We start from the raw sequence: 22,699 nt of genomic DNA, 5'->3' as shown, positions 1-22,699 counted from the left end.
AGGTGAGCCCCGGCTGCGCTGTTAGCTCGCCTCAGAGCCCTTTTCTCAAGTTTAACAGCCTTCACTTCCTTTATGACTCTCAGAGGGCTTTTCCTAGGTAGCCTCTCACTGGAGCTTAGAATTGTCCCTTGAAGGTCAAGGTCACTAGCTTGGAGATCACCCAGTACACAGATGGCCCCTACCATCCGCAGGCGCTATCCACATTGTGCTGTTTCATTATCTTCACCGCACTTAACTCATGTTTGAAATTCTCTTTTTTATTTACTTCCTCCTGTTTCCACCGCACCTCCCCACCAGGATGTAAGTTCCGTGAAGGAGAAAATAAGGTGGCCAGATCCAGTGTAGAATGCACAGTTGCGTTTGAAATGGAGAATAAAACAACTGAAGTTTTAAAGTATGAAAAAAAAAAGAAATATATATATAAGTATGTCCCCTGTGTTAGTTGGTACATACTTGTACTAAACGAGTTATTCACTGTTCATCTGAAATTCAAATTTAATTGGGCCTCCGGTGTTTTTATTTGTTAATACAGCAGCCCCGTCGGGGAGGGATCTTAACTGTTCACTGTGTTACCTCTAGCACCCACGATAGTGCACACAGAATGCGCTGAATAAATGTCGAATGATTAGATGGGCAAATTTCTTCATTCACTCATCTATTCATCCAACCCATTATATTAACTGCCAGCTGGGTTCTGGGACTCTAAGGGCAAAATGAGACAGAGTCCAATGGAGGAGGCAGACAAATAAATAACCATCGTGTGATTGAACTGTGATGATATAAAGTAATAGGGGCTCTTGGAGCACCAAGGGGAGCCCCGACTTGTCTGAGCCAGCAGGACTGCCTGGAGAAAGATGACCTAGTTGGGACTTGGAGGATGAGGAGGTGAAGAGAGTGGTGTGACAGATGCTGTGGGTGGAAGGTGTGGCGTGTGCAAAGGCCAGAGATAAGTTAGGGGTTATGGGGTTCTGAAAGCTGCAATGGCTGAATTGGAGGGAAGAAGTACAGTGTGGAGGGAGCAGTCAGAAAGAGGTGAGAAGGAGACTCAGTCACTGAGCATCAGTACCCACCAGTCAGGTACCACAGTGATTGTACCCATTATATAGATGAGGAAACTGAGGCTAGGAGAGGGGAAATGCCTAGTCTGGGTTTATAGTCTGAGTGGGAAAGGCCTAGCTTCAAGTTCGGGTCTGGCAGATTCTGAAGCCTGACTCTTCTAGAAAAGGCTCAGGGTTAAGGATTATAATTCCAATTAGAGAATGAAGAAACTGAGGCCCAGAAAGATGACAGGGCTCTCCCTGTGAAGGTGGCTCCATCCAGTTTAACGGGAGAGTGCTGAGACAGTACAGTGAGGGGTATGGAGCAGGACAAGGGAATTCAGGCCTCTGTGTCTCCTGTTTCTGTTTGGGTTGAGTCTCTAGGAATCCTTTACTGAGCCCTTGGCTAATTCCTTGCATGGGTCCTGGGCTGGTTTGCAGTTTCCATGGAGACTGCCTCCATCCATCCCTGAAATCTCATTGTGACCAGTATTAAGAGATTAACTCTGCTTGGCAGCCCTCACAGGGTCTTGGGTGCCAGAGTGGCTGTGGGAGCTCCCTTAAGGATGAAGAGGTTGCCTGCTGTGTGCGACCCCATAACACCAGGAGGAGGATGTCAGACTGGGGCCAGGGCTTCCCCCGGGACCCCTCAGGTATGATCCTGACTCCACATCTACCTGGAGAGGAGGCTGAGATGGTGGGAGAGAGACACAGGGCCAAGGGGAGGAGTATAGATTTTGGAGCAGGGTAGAGATGCTGTCGGAGAAGGCAATGTCACCCCACTCCAGTACTCTTGCCTGGAAAATCCATGGATGGAGGAGTCTGGTAGGCTGCAGTCCATGGGGTCACTAAGAGTTAGACACAATTGAACGACTTCACTTTCAGTTTTTACTTTCATGTGTTGGAGAAGGAAATGGCAACCCACTCCATTGTTCTTGTCTGGAGAATCCCAGGGACGGGGGAGCCTGGTGGGCTGCTGTCTATGGAGTCGCACAGAGTTGGACACGACTGAAGCGACATAGCAGCAGCAGCAGAGATGCTATCACCTCAGCCCCCAACCCAGAAAGGCCCAGGGCCTTGACAAGCAGACCCTATTCTGATCAAGGCAAGACCCAAACTCCCTTAACAAGGCAAGGGGAGCCTCACAGTCTTTTTTTTTTTTTTTTTTTTTTCATACCTTGCAGTTTACAGTCATTTTTAATTTTATTTATTTTTCATTTTATTTTTTGGCTGTACCTCGAGGTATGTGGAACCTCTCCAACCAGGGATTGAACCCACAGCCCCTGCAGTGGAAGCCCAGAGTCTTAGCCACTAGACCACTAAAGGAAGTCCACCTCACAGAGTCTTTTAGGGATGTTTTAAGGCTATCTGAAGACTAGCTTCCTAATCTGCTTCATTTTGCTTTAGGGAAACTGAGGCACAGAACAGGAAAGTGACTTGTCCAAAGTCAGGCAGTCAGTGAACTGAAGCAGGTCAGGAATCCAGAGGGAGCCCTGGGGTTGCCTAAGCAGAAAACATTTGGTTCAAATGTCATTGCCCCCTCTACCATGAATCCCAGATCCTCCTTCCTGACCTCCAGGCATGACGTCCCCTCAGCCTCCTCTCCCCTGGGCCTGTCCCATCAGCCAGGCTTCCCTTCCCTCCCCACCTCCCCCCAACTCCTGCCCTCCCCTACCACCTGCACAGTCTGAGGCTGCCAGAATGTCCCTGGCAGGCTCCACTCCACTGGAGGGCACAGCCACCAGGCCCTAACTGTCCCATCCAGGGGACATCCCCACACTGGGTCACTATCTGGATGACCTTGGACATTTTTTGTTCCACGCTCCAGCCCCTCTGTGACTTCAGGACCTGGACAAGGTGGGGGGCCGTGAGAACCCATCCCCATCCCAACTCCTCTTGCCAGGCCTGGGTTGGAGAAATTTAGGCCTGGCTCCAAAGCTGTCTGGGCCAGGCTTCCTGGAAGGCCACACTAGGGCAGGAAAGCAAACACTGACTCTGAAGCCAAGGAGCCATAGGTCAAACGCTCTTGACTCAGCATTGTGAGCCTCAGTTTCCTCACCTGTGAAAGGGGGCAACAACCCTTCCGTCCTCAAAGCTCATTCTCACTTGCTATGGGAGAATCTCCAGGTTATACTAGTAAATGAACAAAGCGAGACGCAGAACAGTTTAAGAGGTGGGAGGTGATATCCTATGATCTTATATGTTAGCTACTGGTAAAGAGAGCAGTGGACTGGTGTACAGGAGGCAGGGGTAGACACAAGTTTCCTCAAGTGCACCGTTAAACAAAATTATGAGTTTATTTATTTATCTGGCTGCACCGAATCTTAGTTGCGGCATGTGGGAGTCTAGTTCTCCCGCTAAGGATCGAACCCGGGTCCTCTGCTTTGGGAGCGAGGTGTCTTAGCCACTGGACCACCAGAGAAGCCCCTGCACCTTTTATTTTGTTTGATTTTTGAGTCATGTGAATGTAGTACCAATTAAAAAAGAAATTTACTTTTTTTTTTAGCAGATTGGGGAAAATATCAAACCGTAAGAACAATTGCTCATACTTCAATGACATCTTAGCTAATGTCGTATTATTGACAATATGAAGACCCATGATCTAGGACCCGACCCCGAGTCTCTGAATCTGAAAGGCCCTTGAATTTTAAGCCGATTTCATTTTGCCAATAGCAAATTAATAGTCATCAATACCAAGAGTCAGGAGCTCCCTACAGGCCCACCATAGTGCCAAAGCACTGTCTGAACAGCATCTCATTGAATTGGCATTCTGACTTTATGAGGAAGCTATCATGTTCCCATTCAACAGATGGGGAAATGGAGCCTTATTGCAATTGCAACCAGGAGGTTGTAGAACTTGGATACACATCTAGGCTTTTCCAGCTCCAGAATTTTAAGCCCTCTTATGATGGGTGTCAATCTTGGCTGCATATTAGGATCACCTGGAGACTTTAAAAAATACTCAGAGCCAGCACCCACTCACCCCTAGATTCGATCACTGGACATGACAGGACCTGGGCATCAGTATTTTTTAAAGGTTCCAGGTGATTCTAATTCACCATCAGCATTGAATCTCTGCTTTATGCTAGACAGCTTTTCAAATGGGAAACCAAGGCCCAGGAGGGGAATGACCTTGCCCAAGGTCACATAGTAGCTGCAGACAGAACTACAACAGAGCTTACAATGGATATTTTGTGAAAATAAGTGAGTGGTGCCCCACTCTGGGCAGACAGATCTCCATGGGCAGTTGGCTTGGTAAGTGGAACAAGGTTGGATTTCCACCTCCACTTGCTCCCTTACCCAGAGAACCTTTGTGCAGTGAGCAACCTGTGCAACTGTACACAGCAACTATGGCCTAAGTCTCAGGGTCCCAAACATTTTAACTCAGTGGCCTCCAGGCAGATCCCTGGAGCCCTTCAGAACAAGGATGTGGGAGATCAAGGGTGGTTCCTGGGATGTGAGTTCATCCCTCACCTGAATACCAGGACCTGCACCCTTCAGACCCAACAAGAGCTGGGCAGGCCCCATCCAACTCCCAAAGTCACTTCTGCAGATAAAGTCAGGAACATACCCGGGAGGGAGGAACGTACACAGGAGGACAGAAACAGCCGCAGCCCAGAAGTCACAAGCCACCTGGCAGAAGGCAGCCTGTAGGGAGGCCCCTCCCACACAGACCCAAGTCATCCTGGCTTCCTTCCTGATCATTCTCTAGACCACACTCTCTATACTACCTCTTGGGCCTTGCAGACAGCATCTCCCATAATGCCCTGCTTTCCAGCCAGAGTGGCTTCCATGTCATTTCATCCTCACCCACCATGTTCTCCAATTCTGGAAGTTTCCTCTGCCTAGGAGCCACCTCCTTCAGGAAGCCCTCTCTGACCACTCCAGCCCAGAGATATGTCTTCTTTCTGCCTCCTTCCAGCCCTCACAATCCATACACACAGCCCACATGTGCCTTGGGATGGAGCTTATTTTGTCATCACACTGACCACTTTTCATTGAGCATTTATCGTCTGCCAGCCCTGGAAGGGCAGAGTGGCTTGGAGATTAGGAGCACAGACTCTGGAGCCAGACGACTTGGGTTGGAATCCCAGCTTCTTAGAAGCTGTGTGAGCTCTGGCACATGATTCAGTCTCTCTGTGCCCTGGGTCTATAAGATGGTGATTAAAGACTTGGCTTTACATCGCAGAGTGGTTATGAGGATTGATGAGTTATTGTGTGCATGTATGTGTGCTAAGTTGCTTTGGTCATGTCCAGCTCAGTGTGACCCTATGGACTGCAGCCAGCCATGCTCTTCAGTCCATGGGATTCTCCAGACAAGAATACTGGAGTGGGTTGCCATGCCTTCCTTCAGGGGATCTTTCCAGCTCAGGGACTGAACCTGTATCTCTTCCGTCTCCTACATTGGCAGGCAGATTCTTTACCACTAGAGCCGCCTGGGAATCCTGTTAATATGTGAAAAGCCTGCAAAACAGCTTTGTAAACATTGGCCATGGTTATCATTGTGTAGATCCCACTCCATTTCATCCTCACGACAACCTTATGAGTTAGGTACCATTATTCCCAATTTACAGGTGAGAAAACTGAGACTCAAAGAGGTCAAGAGAGTCAGGGCAGGGCTCTGCATCTTTTTCTATGGCCTGATGCCTTCAGAGAGAGGATGTGGCTGGGATGGGTTACAACCTTGAACCTCTGGTTTGCAGCTCATGACTGCTTCTCAGAGGGCCCACAGGACTCTGGGCCAGGTGACACCCTCATCCCCACCCTTCCTCCCTGACTCAGACCTTCCCAGTGGCTCTCAGGCACCACTGTGCTTACAACCAGCCCTGGGAGGGAGGGTAAACAGCAAAGAAGGGCCTTTCAGTGCCATTTTGTTCGCTAACATCCAGGATACATCCCTGAGTACCAGAGAGAGTGCCTGCCTGCCTTAGCCTATCTGGAGACCCTGGATGACTTTCTATTCCTGCACAAGTCACTTCCCTACTCGGCCTCCATCTCCCCATCTGTAAGATGAGGCTGAACCGGTGGTTTTCTGATTCTCATTATTAGCAGCTGGCTCTATTTTGAAACGAAATATTAAGGACCAGTGTCTGTAAGAGGCAGACACGGGCTGAAGTAGGGCCTGGGCATAGACCCCCTTGGCTCCTAGGACATCAGAACCCATCTGAAAGGCCCCAGGCCACATCCTCTGAAGGGCTCCCCTGGCTCTGACACTGCAGGATTCTAGAATTGCAGCTCAAAGCCGCCGCCTCGCATCCCTGTTTGGAAAGCTCTCCCCCGACCCTGCACCGCCGCCCCCTCCCCCGCGCACCCCCCCTCCCCCGGCCTCAGCTGCTTTTATCTCTGTTTGGTAACACAGCAAATTTGCTCAGGACCCAGAGCAGGAGAAACAAGCAGACTGTTGACTCTTGAGCAAAACCTACCCTTTGGAGAGCAAGAGGTGGCTCTGGCTGTGCGTGGGGAGGCTGATGGCCTCTTGCATAACCCAGCGGCCTCCTGCCCACCCAGGCCTTTTGCTTTGCAGGGTTAGGGGTGAGGCAAACCGCAAACTCATGCCCAGTTAATTTTTTAAGGCAAAATCAACAGGCTCAGCAATGATTAGCAAGCAGGTAAGTTGGTCTTAATCATGCTGAGGAGAAGGAGGAAGGAGGCTTCCAGGGGCCCAAGGATGGGGCTTAGTTATCAGTTAACCACATAAATGTTTCCTTCCAAGCCCACTGGCCTTCAGCCCTCAGCTTCCTCCTCTTCCTCTCGGAAATATTGAGTTGACCAAAAAGTTCATTTGGGTTTTTCCATAACATCTGACAGAAAAACCTAAACGAACTTTTCTGCCCACCCGATACTTCCATGGCATCCCAGCAAGTGGCCATCAGTCCTTGAGTGACCAGACAGCCCACCCTCTGGGGTCCATAGGAGGCACTGCCAGGGCCCTTGAGGACTGTAGTGAAGCAAAGGGCTCCTCATGGGGCTTGTGGTCTTCTTGTTAAGACCGCGCTCCCCCCACCCCACTGCCTCTGCATGAACTTGAGCATGAGTTCTCCATCCTCAGGGCTCACTGAGGGGTCCTGGGTCTGTGTCCGAGGTTCGACAGCTGCCACGCCCCTGGGGGCCTCAGTTTCTCCATCTGCCAAATGGGTGGGTTGGCTGAGATACCCTGTCCAGTCTTGGCGTTCCGTGACTGGCTTAAACCAACATGGCCTGTACTCAGGACAAGGAGAGTGGGATGAGCTGTGGTTTTAGGAGTGTTAGGGGGAGAAAAGAAGCCCGGAACAGGGAGGGGGCCTACCTGGTATCTGCTGTTGGTACCAGCCAGTGACAGATCCCAGCTCCAGGAAGAGGGCTGTCCTCTCAGGTGGGAGGCATGCGTCCCTGTGGGGTGGGCTGGGGCTGCAGGAATGACCTGACAGACCCCAGCTGGTGCCCCAAGACCTCAAGAGCTGCCAAAGGAAGCCGAAAGGCCACACGGGGCCCTGCTGGCTGCCCAGACTGGAGTTTGGTCAGCGTTTGGGGACATATATTGTGAGAAAGTTAGGACTTTGTCCACAAACTGGAATTTGAAATTTCAAAGGGGCGAAACTGAAGGGCCCTACCCCAGAGTGGAGATGGCTCTTGGCTTCTTTCCCCCACGACTTTTGTTCTCTGTCTTGATAAGTCCCTGGTTCCCTGCACCGCTCCCTGGGTGATGGGTGGGGGAGGAGAGGCTGGAGACGGTGGGGACGTGAGCACCCAGGGGACGTGAAGATGCCTGGTGGCCCTGGGATAGACGGTGTCTGGAGGATGCCTCTGAACTTCCCCGTGCACCAGGACAGGCTCCTTGGTTTCTCAGACCCCTGAGTGTTCCAGCAGTGATGTGACAACGGAACCACCAGCGCTCAGAAGTCCGAGGTTCTTTCTGGGAGGCAGCAAGGAGTAGGGGAAGCCCTCAAGCTCTGGAGTCAGACTGGGGTTCCAGTTACAGCCCCTCCTCTTACATCAGGTTGGCCTTAAGCAAGAGGCTTCACCTCTTTGAGCCTCAGTTGTGTCCACTACAACGCGGGACAGATCAGCTCAGAAGAGTGGAAGGGTCTTAGCACTGGGCCTAGCGTGGAATCTTCCTGGAAACATTATTGTCATTGAAAAGAAAAATACTGTGGTCCAGAATAGCAGCTCCCTTAACTTCTGTCCGCACCATAGGCTTGAGCACTCTGCCCACTGCCCCTCCTCCCCAACCCCTGGCTGCCCAGGGCACTGCTCTCAGAATGCCCCTCTTTCCCCTTCCTGAGGCTCGTGGTTCTCCAACTATGACAAGAAGGAGCGGGACCTCTAAGTGAGCTCTAAGACCTGTTTTCCCCTGGGATCTGGAACGTGTTGAGCTGGGGTCTGACAGCCCCGGGGGGCGGTGCCGAGATAAAGAAGGGCTGCAGAGTTGATGGCAAAGAGGCCAGGGTGAGCTCAGGTATGGGCCAGCTGTCCCTGGAGTTCTCCTGTGCAGGGGTCCCGATTCCAGCTGACTTTGTAGCCAAGGTCAAGGAGTCAGTCCCAGCAGTCACTGCTATTGCCCTGTATACCTACACTTGGCCATTTCATGCCCACACCATCCCCCAGGGAAAAGGTACAAGCCATCTGGTGCCAAAAATAAGGTTGAGAAAGCTGGAACCCGAGGTCGCAGAGTTTGGGAAGTTGGCAGTGCCTGAGTGTTTTGTTTTTGTTTTTGTTTGGCTGTGCCCAGTCTTAGTGGTGGCACGTGAGAGCTTCGATCTTCGGTGCGGCACGGCTGCGGCAGTGCCTGACTTTTGACCCAGCTCTTTCTGATTTCAAGGTCCACGGTTTATCCTTTAGGGGTGGGGTGGGGGTGAGGGAAGGACTAAGAACTTTATAGTATTATCCCGTCTCATCTTCACAACAAATTTCAAGTTTGGCCCATTTTACAGGAGGAGAAACTGAGGCTTGGAAATAATGACTTGCCCAAGACCACAGAGTTGGTAGATCTTAGAGGTGGCCAGTTGTTTATATGAGGGATGTGTATCTAGAAGATATTGTTTGGGAACAGCTAAGGATGGGGTTTCCTAGTAGCTCAGCTGGTAAAGAATCTACCTGCGATGCAGGAGACTCCAGTTTGATTTCTGGGTCAAGGAGATCCACTGGAGAAGGGATAGGCTCCCCACTCCAGTATTCTTGGGCTTCCCTGGTGGCTCAGCTAGTAAAGAATCTGCCTGCAATGATTCTGGCCTGGAGAATTCCATGGGCTATATAGTCCATGGGGTCACAAAGACTCGGACACGACTGAGTGACTTTCACTTTCACCTTTTCAAGGATGGGGTGAATCGTGTATGTAATAGATTATGCAAATTCCAGTTCATGGGTGCGTGGATTTACTTATGTGGTAGGTCGTGATTGGTGGGACATGGATGGGTATGAAATCATTTTCTGGAATGTACCTCAGAGTCAGTGGATCACCTGTGTTGTGTGTTTGGTAAAGCATCTGTGTCCCTGTGTATGAAGTAACTTACGGTGTGCAGGCTGCCCACCTGGGAGCTCTTGCATGTGGCATGGCTGACTCTATTGATTATAGACTTTATTTAATTTAATCTAAGATGCTGCCTATCGAGATCAAAGATTTGTTATTTTTATTACGGATTAAACTTTGACATTCCAGCGATCCCAGCCTACTTTTGGAAATAGGGAACTGCTCCCCTTAGACTGGATGAGACGCCCTGTGTGAAGGTTTTTGAGAGGAGTAGCTGTGTACGGTCTGTGTCAGAGGTGTTAGACTGGTGACAAGACCCGGAATCAGCCGTAGGTAGTCCCTCCCAGCGCTGTCCCTCCTTCTCCTCCACGTTTATCCCTTAGTTGGGTCTCCTGCCCAAGGCTCTTGGAACCAGGCTCAGATGTCCTTGGAGGAACATGGGAGGAGTCCACCAGAAGCTGAAGTCTTTTCCTTCCGCCCTTTTGGAATCTCTGTCCCTCCTTCCCTCCCTCAAGGTCTTGTACTTATCAACAAACAACTGGGCCAGCATCTTCACCCCACTTTACAGATGGGAAAGTTGAGGCCCTTAGAGAGACATGATTTAAGCAAAGTTATCCGAATAGTGACAGAGCTAGTCCGTAAATCACCAGGATCTGCCATCAATGGGATTCTCCAGACAAGAATACTGGAGTGGGTTGCCATTCCCTTCTCCAGGGGATCTTCCCCACACAGGGATCGAACCCAGGTCTCCCACATGGCAGGCAGATTCTTTACCGTCTGAGGCACCAGGAAAGCCATAAATCTGGCCTCCTAACGCCAAATCCAGCATCTCTTCTCCAGAACAATTGCTGCCCCCAACTTCCCACCCTAATTATCTAAGCTCCAGGGGGAAAATGGAGGGAGGAGAACAAGGCTTACACAAGCCCGAAAAAGGGCTTCTAATAGTTGGAAGAATGTGAGGAGGATGCTTCTACACACCCCTCAAACGCAAGCCGCCTCTCCCTCCAGTGTGCCCATTCATTAATTCACTCACCTTTCCACTCATTCAGTCCTTTGCTCACTAATCCACCATTTCACTCACTGATTCATTTCAGTCTTTCAGTAATTCACCCACTCATCAATTCACTCATTCACGTATTAATACCCTGTCTGTAATTCACCCACTCTTTCTTTTTTTTTATATTTATTGATTTAGCTGCAGTGCGTCTTAGTTGCATCAGCAGGATCTTCTGTGATGGCGCATGGGCTCTCTAGTCGTGGCACTCAGACTCAGTAGTTCAGGCGCAGGCTTAGTTGCCTCGAAGCATGTGGGATTTTAGTGCCCCAAGCGGGGCTTGAGCCTGAGTCTCCTGCTTTGCAAGGTGGATTTTTAACCACTGGACCACCAGGGAAGTCCCTCACCCACTCGTTAATTCACTCCTTCATTAATTCACCCACCCACTCACTCATAAATGCCCTCTTTCACTAATTCACCCACCCTTGCCCTTATTACCAAATCCCTCTGCCTGGCCCTTCCTGCCAACAAAGGAGGACAAGCTCCCAGGCCTCCAGAATCGTAGGTCCTTCTCCCCAGACCTGCACTTTCCCCCTCTACCTCGGGACCTTATCTGCCCAGCTAGATCGGGAGCTCTTGCCCCTGTCTGTGTAGCGGGCAGTGAGGGCCGAAGGGGATGAGAAGAAAAACGTTAGCTGTGAATTGAAGGCCACAAGATTAGCAGGGCCCGGTCCCGAACAAAAATGCAGGCCCCTTGTTCAGAATACCCGAGCACGAAACCAAACACGGGAGCCTGAAAGTGGAGCTCCTTTGCCCGGGTGCACTGTTCAGGTGGCTTGCCCACGAAGCCCACTCTGGAGGGAGGAGACAGACAAGGGACATATGAAAGGGAGGCCAAGAGGGTGGGGGTGGAGGGAAATGGACGCTTGCTTGGTGTTTGCCTAACACCAACTCATTTAATACTCAGACCACCCTTTGAAGTTGGTTGTGCATTTTTCTAGAAGAGGAAACTGAGGCTCAGAGAGGAGAATCATTTACCCAGAGTCATGATTAGTGGGTGGTAGGCGCCTGAATGTTAATCCGGGTTTAAGGGGCTATAAGCCTCCCTTCTTCCCTGGGGGGTGGGGGAGGCACGGGGTGGAGGTGGGGGAGCTGGAGGAGGTGACAAGGGAAGGGGTGATAGAGTCTGTCTGGGCCTGAGCATCTGGGCGCTGCGGGGGCTGGTGGTGCCCAGAGTGGGGTCCTGGGGAGCAGGGGAGGGGACCTAGACAGGAGTCTGGGCCTCTTCCTGCCCCTAGGGAAGGAAGGAAACTGGAAGGGGCCTCCTAGAACGAGGATCTAGAAGACTGGTGTGTGGGGCCTGGGACCGACGCTTCTGACTCATGAGCCATGAGGCGGCGTTATCTCTGCAAGAGCACTGAGGGTCGAGGTCAATGATTTGGGAAGTTCCTGAGTTAGGGCGTCTTGGAGGTGGGCTGTCAGTGTCTGGGGGTGCATGTGAGCATGTCAGTATCAGCATGACTCGGGGTGACAGTGACTCGGAGGGTGGCTGAGTCAGGGTCCAGTGAGTGCTGGAGAGGCAGCATGTGTCTGTCGTCTCACAGGACTGGTAACACGGTATTGGGGCGTTAGGGCCCCCCCATCTGTTGTAAGAACACCCTGGTGTCAACCAGAAACCAACAGACAGCCAAATCCCTGGGGCCCTGCCCAGCCGGTCCACCAGGGGGGGAGCCGATTAACCATTAACCCCCACCCCTCCCCAGCAGAGCCTCCACCCCTGCGCAGAGGCTAGGCCCAGACTCCCGGCAGACCCTCCCAGAGGACGGTTTGAAACGCAGGAAGGCAGAGAGGGCGGCTGGGAGGAGGCGGCGGGAGGGCGGAGCGCGGAGGCCGGGGCTCGGCCCAGAGCCTTCGGGGTGGGCATCCTGGGCAGGGCAGGCGGCCGAGGCGGGGAGAGGGAGGATGCGCCTCTCCAAAACCCTCGTCGACATGGACATGGCCGACTACAGTGCCGCGTTGGACCCAGCCTACACCACCCTGGAGTTTGAGAATGTGCAGGTGTTGACGATGGGCAATGGTAGGTGGGGGCAGGTGTGCCCAGGTGTGCCAGGTGGGGGCAGGTGTACCCAGGTACTGGAGCAAGTCTGCCGCACTGGGTTTGGGGCTGGGGGGAGAGTGGTAGGCGAGCACTGTGGTCCTGTAGGTGAGGGCACAGGTGTTGCCAGGTGAAGTTGATGTGCCCAGGTACAGTGACCAGAAGCCTTCGGGGTGGCGGGGGGGGGGGGGGTCTGCCAGGGCCAATCTGCAACAAAAGTAGGGCCTGGGTGTTCCTGCCAGGCCCTTGTGGTCCCTGTGACCAAAGCTGTCGCTGTGCAGCGTGTCACCGGGAGCGGGGACTTCATGGTGAGTGTCCTCTCGGCGTCCAGCCCCAGTCATTGGGCCCATCATGACCCCTGCTTGAACCCCTTGGGCCGAGGTTCAGAGAGATGGAAAGGTTATGTCCTGTCCCCGGAGATGGTGGATGGAGACATGACTATGTTTCAGGGTGTCTTTGGGACTTTCCTGGGGAGAAAATGGAGTTCTCAGGGAGGTTTTGCTAAATGAGACGGGGATCAACGGTGCGCATGCGCACGCTCATTGTGTGTTTGTGTGTGTGTATGTGCACACACACACAAGCACATTGGTGCACACGCACAAGCACACTGGTGTGTGATTGTAACCTCCTGTTGGCATGGGTGCTTGAATTTCCATGTACACACGTGGGCAAGTGGTGGACTTTGTTGCAAATGTATGTCTGCAGGAACCCATTTGCATGTTTGCGTTCACTGGTCTGTGTGTGCACGTGTTCTGCGTCTATTTCTAGTTACATTTCTTCTCTGAGTGGGTCCGTGTTTGTTGTTATCTCTAGGGATATCTGTGTTTATCTTGCTGATGTCCGTAAGTGGCAATGAGTGTGTGTACGGTAAGCGGCAATGAGTGTGTACAGTAAGCAGTGATGAGTGTGTGTACGTGTGTCCATGGACGTTTGCACGTGTGAGCTCTGGACGTGGATTGGTTTGTGTGTCCTGGGTCTCCCGGACGTACGTCCAGTTTGGGCATCCTGTCCCGTGTCCCTGTTTGTACCTGCTTGTGTACGTGTGCACACCCCCATCCTGGGGGGTCAGCTCTCTCCAGCGCTCATGTGATATCCCATTGCCATTCACACACGCGAGTCACCTCAGCAACATGTCCATTTGTCTCAGACCAGATTGCGTTGCCCGTGTGTCTCCCCAGGTTTGTACATCTGCTCCCGTTATCACTGAGAGCACATCTGAAGGGGTGGGGGGAGTTCTCCTCCACAAGGAGGTGGGGGAAGGGAGGAGGCTTGGAACCCAGGATGCGGGGACCTGACCAGTCGCAGGCCAGCCTCAGAGGAGGGGGGCAGCCCACCTGCCTTCTTTCCACAGCTCTGCAGCTTTAGCCAAGCTCTGTAGCACTTGAGTCAGCTCAGCTCAGCCAGAGAGAGGTATTTGCCCTGCCCATGGTCAGTGGGCATGATCTGTGGTCAGTCTCACCATTTGCTCGCCTCCCCCTGCCATTCACTCAGTGTGTGATCTTGGGCATGTCACGTCCCCTCTCCTGGCTCCTTCTGCAAAATGGGCTTAGTCATTCCAGGCCTGCTGGCTTTCAGGAGTGTCCAGGAATCACGTGAGGGAGCTGAGGGGAAAACATGTAGGAAACGGTAAACAAGAAGCTGCTGCCCTCGGCGGTGTGTGTGTGACCCCAGAGAGACAGCGTGTGAGACACCTGACCACCATCTAGCCCTGGACTGCCCCCATCACCCCTTCACAGTGGGCGCCTCCTGCTCCCAGGAAGTGTGTGTTCCCAAGGCAGGAGCTAAGCTCCTTACAGGATGTCCTAAAGACAGGACAAATCTAGCTCTGGAGCCAGAAAGATCAGGGCTCAAATTCTGGCGTCCATCCTTCCTACCAGTGTAAACTTGTGAAGCCATTTTCCTCTCTGAGCCTCACTTTTCTCATCTGTAAAATGGGAATAAATCATAGTGCCTGCCTCCCAGGGCTAACCAGAGGATCCCATGCGATAAGGCACCTGAGGGCTTAGCACTGGTAACTGGTCCTGCACCCTCTATGAGTCAGGTCAGGAACTCTGAGCATCTTTAAGAAGGGTCTACATTCCCCACTGGAGTTTGAAGTGGGCCAGAAAGTTGGGGCGATGTTTTGCATATGTGCTGGGTTGGTAGCTCGAAGGTTCCAAGCTCCCTACCCACCTCCCATCCCTGATTCAGAAGGAGCAGGGGGTGCTTGTTTATCAGAGGCTCCAGCGGACACCCCAACAGGACAGCACTGGCCAGATCAGCACCAGCCTGCATGCCTGGACCATAAATCCCACTCCTCTACTTAGCAGCAGTGTGATGACTCTGGGCAGGTCCTGTCCTTTCTGAACCTTGATGTTCTCACCTGGAGAATGGGCACCATCACCTGACCCTGGGGAGTAGGATGAGCTACTTGGCAGCACCCAGCCTATCCTGCCCAGGATGTGTGAGCCCTTCCCCCAGTCTCCGCCTGAGTTGTGGGGTCAGCTCTCCCGGTGGTTGGAGGAGGCAAGGCTGGAGGAGAAAGGGCACCAATGCAGCTTAACAATTATCCTCATCTCCAGGAATAATTCACCAAGTGGAGGGGCCGTACTCCTGGGCACCCTCAGAGGCGACGAGATGTTCAGCCAGGACATGACAGAAATGAGATGTAGCAGCGTGTCCGCTTGTGCACAGAGGCTGGAAATCATCTGCTCCCAGAGTCGTCTTCTGCAGAAAAGTTTTTATTTTACAAACACTGATAAAGTGCTTCTTACCTGCCAAGCACTTCACATATATTGATTCACTGAACCTTCATAACAGCCCTAGAGATTATTATGTGCCCCATTTCACAGGCGGAGAAGGCAATGGCAACCCACTCCCTGGAGAATCCCAGTGACGGGGGAGCCTTGTGGGCTGCCATCTATGGGGTTGCACAGAGTAGGACATGACTGAAGCGACTTAGCAGCAGCAGCAGCAGCAGCATTTCACAAGTGAGGAAACGAAGGCACTGAGAAATACATTAATGTGGCCAAGGTCCCATGGCTAAGAAGTGGGCAGGCTCGGATTTAAACTGGGCAGAAGGGCTAGAGAGGTTATGCTCATAACCACAGCACTATAGCCCTGTCCAGTGCTTAGCTAGATGTTCCCTAGGAGCCCAAGATCGGATTCAGGGTGAAAACGTGTGTGTGTGTGTATGACTTTGTGTGGTATGTGTCTGCAAGCATTTTTCTGGGGAAATGGTTCACAGTGTCATCTTCTGTAAGAGGTCTATCCTCGGTGGAAGAGTTGCTTACAAAAACGAGGGTTCAGCTGTGGAAATATAAGATGAAATTGAAAATGACTGAACCAGTCAATCTGCCCTCTTTTGCAATTAGGGAAACTGAAGCCCAGGGGAAACTGAAGCAAGGAAAAGGAACTTGCCCAAGGTCACAGACAACTTAAGAGGCAGCACTAGTCACCGAGACCACAGCCACCTACCTCTTATCCCCCTCCTCACATAGATGCAGCAGTTTTGTGTTTTTGCCCCACGGTATGTGGGAATCTTACTTCCCTGACCAGGGCTCAAACCCACTCCCCTTGCACTGGAGTCTTAACCACTGGACCACCAGGGAAGTCCCAATGCAGTAGCTTTTGCTATGGGGTGCCCAGATCCTTGCTGTGATCCTCCCAGGAGGGCAAACGAGCCACTGTCCTTGATGTATATCTTCCTGTTTCCTTGCAGAATTTGCAAGGCCCCTGAGTACCAAGCTCAGACTCACCCAGCCTTGGCCACTCTGAGAAATAGGACTTGGTTCTGGAGATGATGGGGGAATATTTGCCCCTCTCATAGCTCCCTCTGCCCAGCTAATCAGGGTCCACAACTGTTGGACGCATCCTAGGAAACAGCCAGTTTCTTCATTCCTTCCCAGAGAAAGCTGAGGCTGGCGATCGCCACCACGGGGAGGAGCAGACCCTTGTTAAACAACTCTACGAAGTCAGTGTCACAACTCTCCCCAAGTTACGGATGCAGAATGGGGGTTCCAAAGCAGCAAGGAACTGGCCCAAGTTCTTTCAGGGGGGTCAGTAGCACCTGGGTCTAGCTGAGGCTGAAGCCCTGGAAAGATCCCTACAAGGCTCACATCCTTTTCTGAATATAAACCACCAAGAGAGCAGGGCCTCTGAGAGGTGACTTCCTGCCCCTCCTGCATCCTCACTCTTTGCTTTTCTGGCGCAGACACATCCCCATCAGAGGGTGCCAACCTCAACGCACCCAACAGCCTGGGTGTCAGCGCCCTGTGCGCCATCTGCGGGGACCGGGCCACGGGCAAACACTACGGTGCCTCGAGCTGTGACGGCTGCAAGGGCTTTTTCCGGAGAAGTGTGAGGAAGAACCACATGTACTCCTGCAGGTGACGAACCTTGATTTCTACATCTGGGAAATGGGTGCCCTTCACCTGATGTTCCCCCGGGTCTGTCTTCTCCCTGGGTAGGTCTCGGAGCCTTCTGCCCTTCAAGGCCTTCAAGCCTCTAATTTCTTTGCCCTAGCAGATCAGATGGGAGTGTCTATTTTAGACATCCCTTTATTGAACACTTACTATGTGCTGAGAACCATACTAAGTTTTTGCCTGTATTAACCGCTCCCAGAAGCTCATCGTGATTTTTCACATTTAGCAAATGGGCACCTCTGAGGCTTAGGATCAAGTCTCCTCTGAAACCACAGAGGGTGAGGCCCATCCCCCAACCTGGCGCTTTTTCTGGGGTGGATCGGGGGTTGGCCCCAGGCCTTTCCACCTCTCTCAAGGCCTTGGAGAGTCCTCCTTCAGAAGCATCTCCCCTTCTGGGTAACAACAATAATAAAATAATAGCAGCTGTAGTTACAAGCTCTTACTGTGAACAGACACTGCACTGAGCCCCATTTGGGTAATTATCTCATTTTCACCTGTCAACACCCCTCTGCAGAGGTTACTATTATTATCTCATTTTATAGATGAGGAAGCTGTGGCTTGGAGAGGACTGGGAATTTGCCCAAGGTCACCCAGCTTGAATCAACGGCAAGCCCGGGGTTGCCAGGGCACCACCCAGAACCACGGTGGCGCCTGCCTGCCTCTACTCCATATCCCCCTCCAGAAAGCGGCTTATGTGGACCAAGTACTGAAACTGATTCACAGCCAGTAGCCTGCTCTGGGCTTTTAATAAGATACGTGGGAAATAGCAGTGCCTTCTACTCATAGCTGAGTGATCTGAGGCCACGTGTTCGCTCTCTGAGCCTCAGTTTCCTCATGTTTAGGGGGACAGGGTTGGGCTCTCAGAGAGTCCACAGGGCCTTTCCAGCTCCTGGTTGGTTAGCCGGAGGACTCCTGGGATGAAAGGTTTGAGCAAGGAGCCTGGAGGTCAACCAGATGGCCAGGATCCTAGTTGAGCCTTGAGGGGAGGAGGGCTGTCCTTTCTTCCTCCAACCACCCCAAGCCCTCCCCAGGTTTAGCCGGCAGTGCGTGGTGGACAAAGACAAGAGGAACCAGTGCCGCTACTGCAGGCTCAAGAAGTGCTTCCGGGCTGGCATGAAGAAGGAAGGTGAGCCTCGGCCCCCGCCTTCCGCCCCCTGCCCCACCCGCGCCTACAAGCTCCTGACGGCCATTTACAACTGCGGCCACAACTTTATGACTCGGTGACAGGCCCCAGGGTGACTGGCTAATGGCTGAGAGGAGGGAGGGCCTGAAGATCTGACCATAGGGAGGGGCTGGGCTTGGTCTTGAGAAAGATTCCGAGAGATAAGCTCCTACTTTCAGCTACTCGGGTTCCCAGCGCCACCACCCCTGCCTGCCTTCACCACCGCAAGGCAGCCAGGTTGGGTGTGTTTTCTTTTTTTTTTTTAATGTGATTTTATTTTTTCATGTTTTAGCTGCACTCCTGGGCATGTGGAATCTTAGTTCCTTGACCAGGGATTGAACCCACACCCCTTGCAGTGGAGACACAAAGTCTTAACCACTGGACCACCCCAGAAGTCCTTGGGTGTTTTTGCTTAATATACTATTTCAAGCATCAGGAAAAACGTAGAGAATGGCATGACGAACTTCCATGGCCCCACGACTAGACTCAGCAAATGTGAATGGGTATGGGGCGGGGCTCTATCTCCCATCTTCCTGTTTCAGGGTCAAGTGCCTCAGTTCCTTAGTCTTTGTTCTTGGGTATCAGATGAGGCAGCGTCCTCAGGCTCTAGAGAAAGGGAACAAGGCATCAGACTCGTTCTGGGTGGAGGAGGCTGGGAGTGCTGGGGCACATTTATTAAGGTGTCTCCTGCCACCAGAAGCTGGGCTTTTCCACCTGGCTGGGCTTTCCCACAACTGATAGTTCTTTCATTATCATGACAGCCCTGTGGGGCACTATTATCACCCTAGCTTTTTCATAGACAAGGGAACTGAGGCCCAGAATGGGTCAACAACTTGCCCAAGGCCCCCCCAGTTGGTTGAAGCAAGCTCTGAGGTGTGAACCCCGAGCTTTGGTCTTGAGCTCAATGCAGTTTGGGTGATAACCTCGATGCTGCCTGCTATGCCCTCCGGGCTCTAGGAACGTTTGAAAGTTTTCTAGCCCACGCTCAGGAAACAAACATCTTTCAACTGCTTCTCTGAGTAACTTGAGCCCATTTTCAAATCTCTCTGTCTCCTTCTCTGCTCAATGCACCTTTCCCAGCCCTGAGACTGGCTCCCAGACCTTCACTTCCAGCCCGCAGCTGCAGCACACTAACCAAAACCCTTGGTCTAGTTCTGCACAAACACACACCTGCCCCACCCCACCCCCAGCAGGATCCTGGGACCCAGCCTTCTCCCGGCCAACTGGGAAGAGGGGGAACTTGGCTTTGGCAGTCTACCCTCCCTGACTCTGCCTCTGAGCCCCTGTTTCTCTGCCCGCCTCCTGGGGAATATCCTCTGGGTCTCATCCCTATAGGGCCCTGAGAGTTTATGACCCCTGCTGTGAAACCTGGGCTATGACCCTCAGGAACACACCATGATGGTTACACCACGATTCTCTCATCTGGACCTCAGTGGTTCTCAAGAGCAAGGAGAACCTTTTTCAAAGGACAGATGCCCCCCATCTCTCCCCCACCCAGTTTTCAATGGGATTGCACCACTCTTACCTTGAACTTGAGCACAACTTTGTCGAATGAGAAATGTTATGAATGAGGGACTTTCCTGGCTGTCTAGTGGTTAAGACTCTGTGCTTCCACTGCAGGAAGTGAGGGTTCAATCCCTCGTTGGGCAACCACTATCCCGCATTCGACAGGCCCTGGCCACCAAAAAAAGAAAAGAAATAAATAAAAGAAATGTCATGAATGGGAATATGAGGCATGTGTGAACAGCTAGGGGCTTTCCTGGTAGCTCAGCGGTAAAGTATCTGCCTGCAATGCAGAAGATGCAGGAGACCCAGGTTCGATCCCTGGGTTGGGAAGATCCCTTGGAGGAGGGCATGGCAACCTATTCCAGTATGCTTGTTTGGAGAATCCCATGGACAGAGGAGCCTGGCGAGCTTATAGTCCCTGGTGTCACAAAGTCGGACGTGACTGAGCACACACACGTGAATAGCTAGAGGCAAGGAAAAGATTGAGAGCTACAGTCTAAGAGCCAAACAGTTTAGGGTTCTAAGAGCCAGTGATTCTATCAGCTCGACAGCCTTAAGATTTTATGTTTGAGAGAATGAATCTCGTGTTAAAATTCCAAGCGTTGTGACAGGCGGGAGGGAGAAAGGTTGGCAGCTCACCTGAGCAGACAGCCACCTCCCTGGGTTGTAGGTAGCCTGTTCCTGCATCTCACTGGTCTTTAGAGATGTCTCTTATTAAACATTCAGAGTCACTTTCATGTGTGTGGCAGATCACACACTTACTTCAGTGAAGTTTCTGCCCCATCTGGGCTTCAGTGTTCACATCTATAAAATCACAGGGGTGGATAATGAACCCTCCTTCCAGCTCTGTGAGTCTTGCTATGCGCCCACTGATCTACCTGTGCAAGTACACACTGCCCACCAGGACATGTGTGTTTGTTCCCTGGTCCTCCCACTGGACTGCCGCAGAGTCGGCAGGCCCAGGGGAGGGAGAGTCCCCAGCCATTCTACCTTGGCTTAGCCTTGAAAATAGCCAGTAGCTTCTTATCTTGGAGAAGGTGGCATTATGCCAGGAGGAGAGGAGGATGGGCTAATGGCAAGTGTGTGTGGGCTATAGTAAAGGCTGGTGGTGGTTTGCACGCTTGGGTTAACCAGGAGATCCTGACACATGCGGTGGGCTCAGCTGCTTTGAGAACACGCCAGGGTAGCAAAGTGTCCCACTGCCACTGAGGTCAAGTTTGGGAAGTAAGGGCATGACTAGCTCTTGTTGTTATTGTTCATTTGTTAAGTCATGTCCAACTCCCTGAGACCCCATGGATTGCAACACGCTAGGCTTCCCTGTCCTTCACTATCTCCTGAAGCTTTGCTCAAACTCATGTCCATTGAGTTGGTGATGCCGTCCAACCATCTCATCCTCTGTCGTCCCCTTCTCTTCCTCCCCTGAGTCTTTCCCAGAATCCGGGTCTCTTCCAATAAATCAGCTCTTCGCATCAGGTGGCCAAAGTATTGGAACTTCAGTATCAGTCCTTCCAATGAATATTCAGAGTTGATTTCCTTTAGGATTGACTGGTTTCACTATCTCTACCTAAGTCTTACAGTCCCAATACCCCTCCTTGGCTTGGCGGGAGGTTCTCAGAGCCAAGAGAGATTCTCAATGGAAGCCCCAGGACTGGGAGAGTTAGGACCAGTTTTTATTTCCCTTCCTCGATGGCCTTAGGAGAATCTAGAAATTAGAACTCCAAAGTTATCCATGAGGACAAGAAAGCATGGATTGTAAATGTAGCATTTATAGACCAGTCGGATGTATAGGAGGTCATCAAATCTTTCCACTTTACAGATGGGGAAGTTGAGACCAGAGAGGTGATATGATCGGGTCAAGGGCAGAGGAAGTCAGGACTAGACCTCGGGCTCCCCAGAGCTGAGCAGACACCAAATTCCCTGGATGAGAACTAGGACTGATGGCCTTGGGAGGCACCTGGATTTGGTCAAGTCTTCTGAAACTTCCTCTCAACCACAGAGAAGGGCTCTGAATCTCAAAGTCTTGTGAGTTAAAGAACGGAGACTCTGGGAAGAAATCTGGGGGCCAGTGGGCCCAATGGCAGGTCCCAAATTCTTTCCTATAAACCTACACCTACCTGAGCCTGAGCTGTCAGACCCAGGACAAATGTCTGACGCCCGGCTTCGGAAATTCAGCCCAGGAATCAGGGCCAGGGATGCAGGAAGTACAAGCTGGCAGTAGGCCAGGGGCCCACGGATGGGCCCTACCTGGGATCCCCGGCCCAGCCCCCCTCCCCACACCCCCAATCAGGGGTTCTTTCGGAAGACAGGCTTGTCCTCTCCGCCTCTGCCCGGGCCGGTTAATATTCAATAGAAGTTACATTAGGTCCCCGACCCTGCTAATACTGAGCAAACATTTGGAAAACATCATTCCGTGACTGAGCTCGCGCCGGGCACTGATAACGCCGGCCTAACCTTGAGGAGCCCAATCCCCAGCTGCTGACAGCAGCCCTTTTCCTAGGCCCGCCGCCACTGGGCGCCCTGGTGGGTGCGGGCTGGCAGCCGTGGAGGGGTGTCGCAGGCGGGGTGGGACCCAGGCAGGGGAGCGCTACTGGGAGCTGGCCCCCCATCCAGGGTGGTGGGTCTGAGAAGAGGAGTTTTCTTACCTTGGGACCTCTGTTAGATCCCACTAACTCTGGGTTCCCTTTACACTAATTTTTTATTTTTTTGGCCATACCACGTGGCTTGTGGGATCGTTAGTTCCCTGACCAGGGATCGAACTTATGCCCCCTGCATTGGAACTGCAGTCTTAGCCACTGGACTTCCAGGAAAGTCCTACACTGGCTGACTTCCCTTCTCTGATTTCAACAATGTTTGAAATCAAAAGAGTTGAAGAGAAGAATGTCAACGTTCCATTGAGAAATGGGGTATAGATTGCACCCGAGAATCAAAGCTTGTCTCCTTCTGCACCTTCTTTCGGCCACTCAACGGATATTTATTGAGCACCCACTGCATGCTAGGCTCTGTTCTAGTTGCTGGGACTACAGCAATGGATGAAAAGGAAGATATTCTGGCTTTCT

The 22,699-nt window shown here is 52.0% G+C and overlaps 1 protein-coding gene across 3 annotated transcripts in view; it reads left to right on the top strand.

Annotated features, from left to right (window-relative positions):
- Positions 1 to 22,699, top strand: part of HNF4A (hepatocyte nuclear factor 4 alpha) — a 68,668-nt gene that overhangs the window by 26,662 nt on the left and 19,307 nt on the right. For 2 of the 3 annotated variants that reach the window (XM_025263426.3, XM_025263425.3), the window contains exons 1-3: positions 12,271 to 12,554; positions 16,765 to 16,939; positions 18,007 to 18,101. In XM_025263426.3, coding sequence (XP_025119211.1) covers positions 12,440 to 12,554; positions 16,765 to 16,939; positions 18,007 to 18,101 — 385 coding nt within the window. In that variant the 5' untranslated portion in view covers positions 12,271 to 12,439. Of the gene's footprint in view, positions 1 to 12,270; positions 12,555 to 16,764; positions 16,940 to 18,006; positions 18,102 to 22,699 lie in introns of those variants that run through there. The other variant, XM_025263427.3, reaches the window with a different exon arrangement.

The sequence above is a fragment of the Bubalus bubalis genome, chromosome 14 (assembly GCF_019923935.1).
Source record: "Bubalus bubalis isolate 160015118507 breed Murrah chromosome 14, NDDB_SH_1, whole genome shotgun sequence".
Lineage (NCBI taxonomy): Eukaryota > Metazoa > Chordata > Mammalia > Artiodactyla > Bovidae > Bubalus > Bubalus bubalis.
This window is presented reverse-complemented; position numbering and strand designations above follow the sequence as displayed.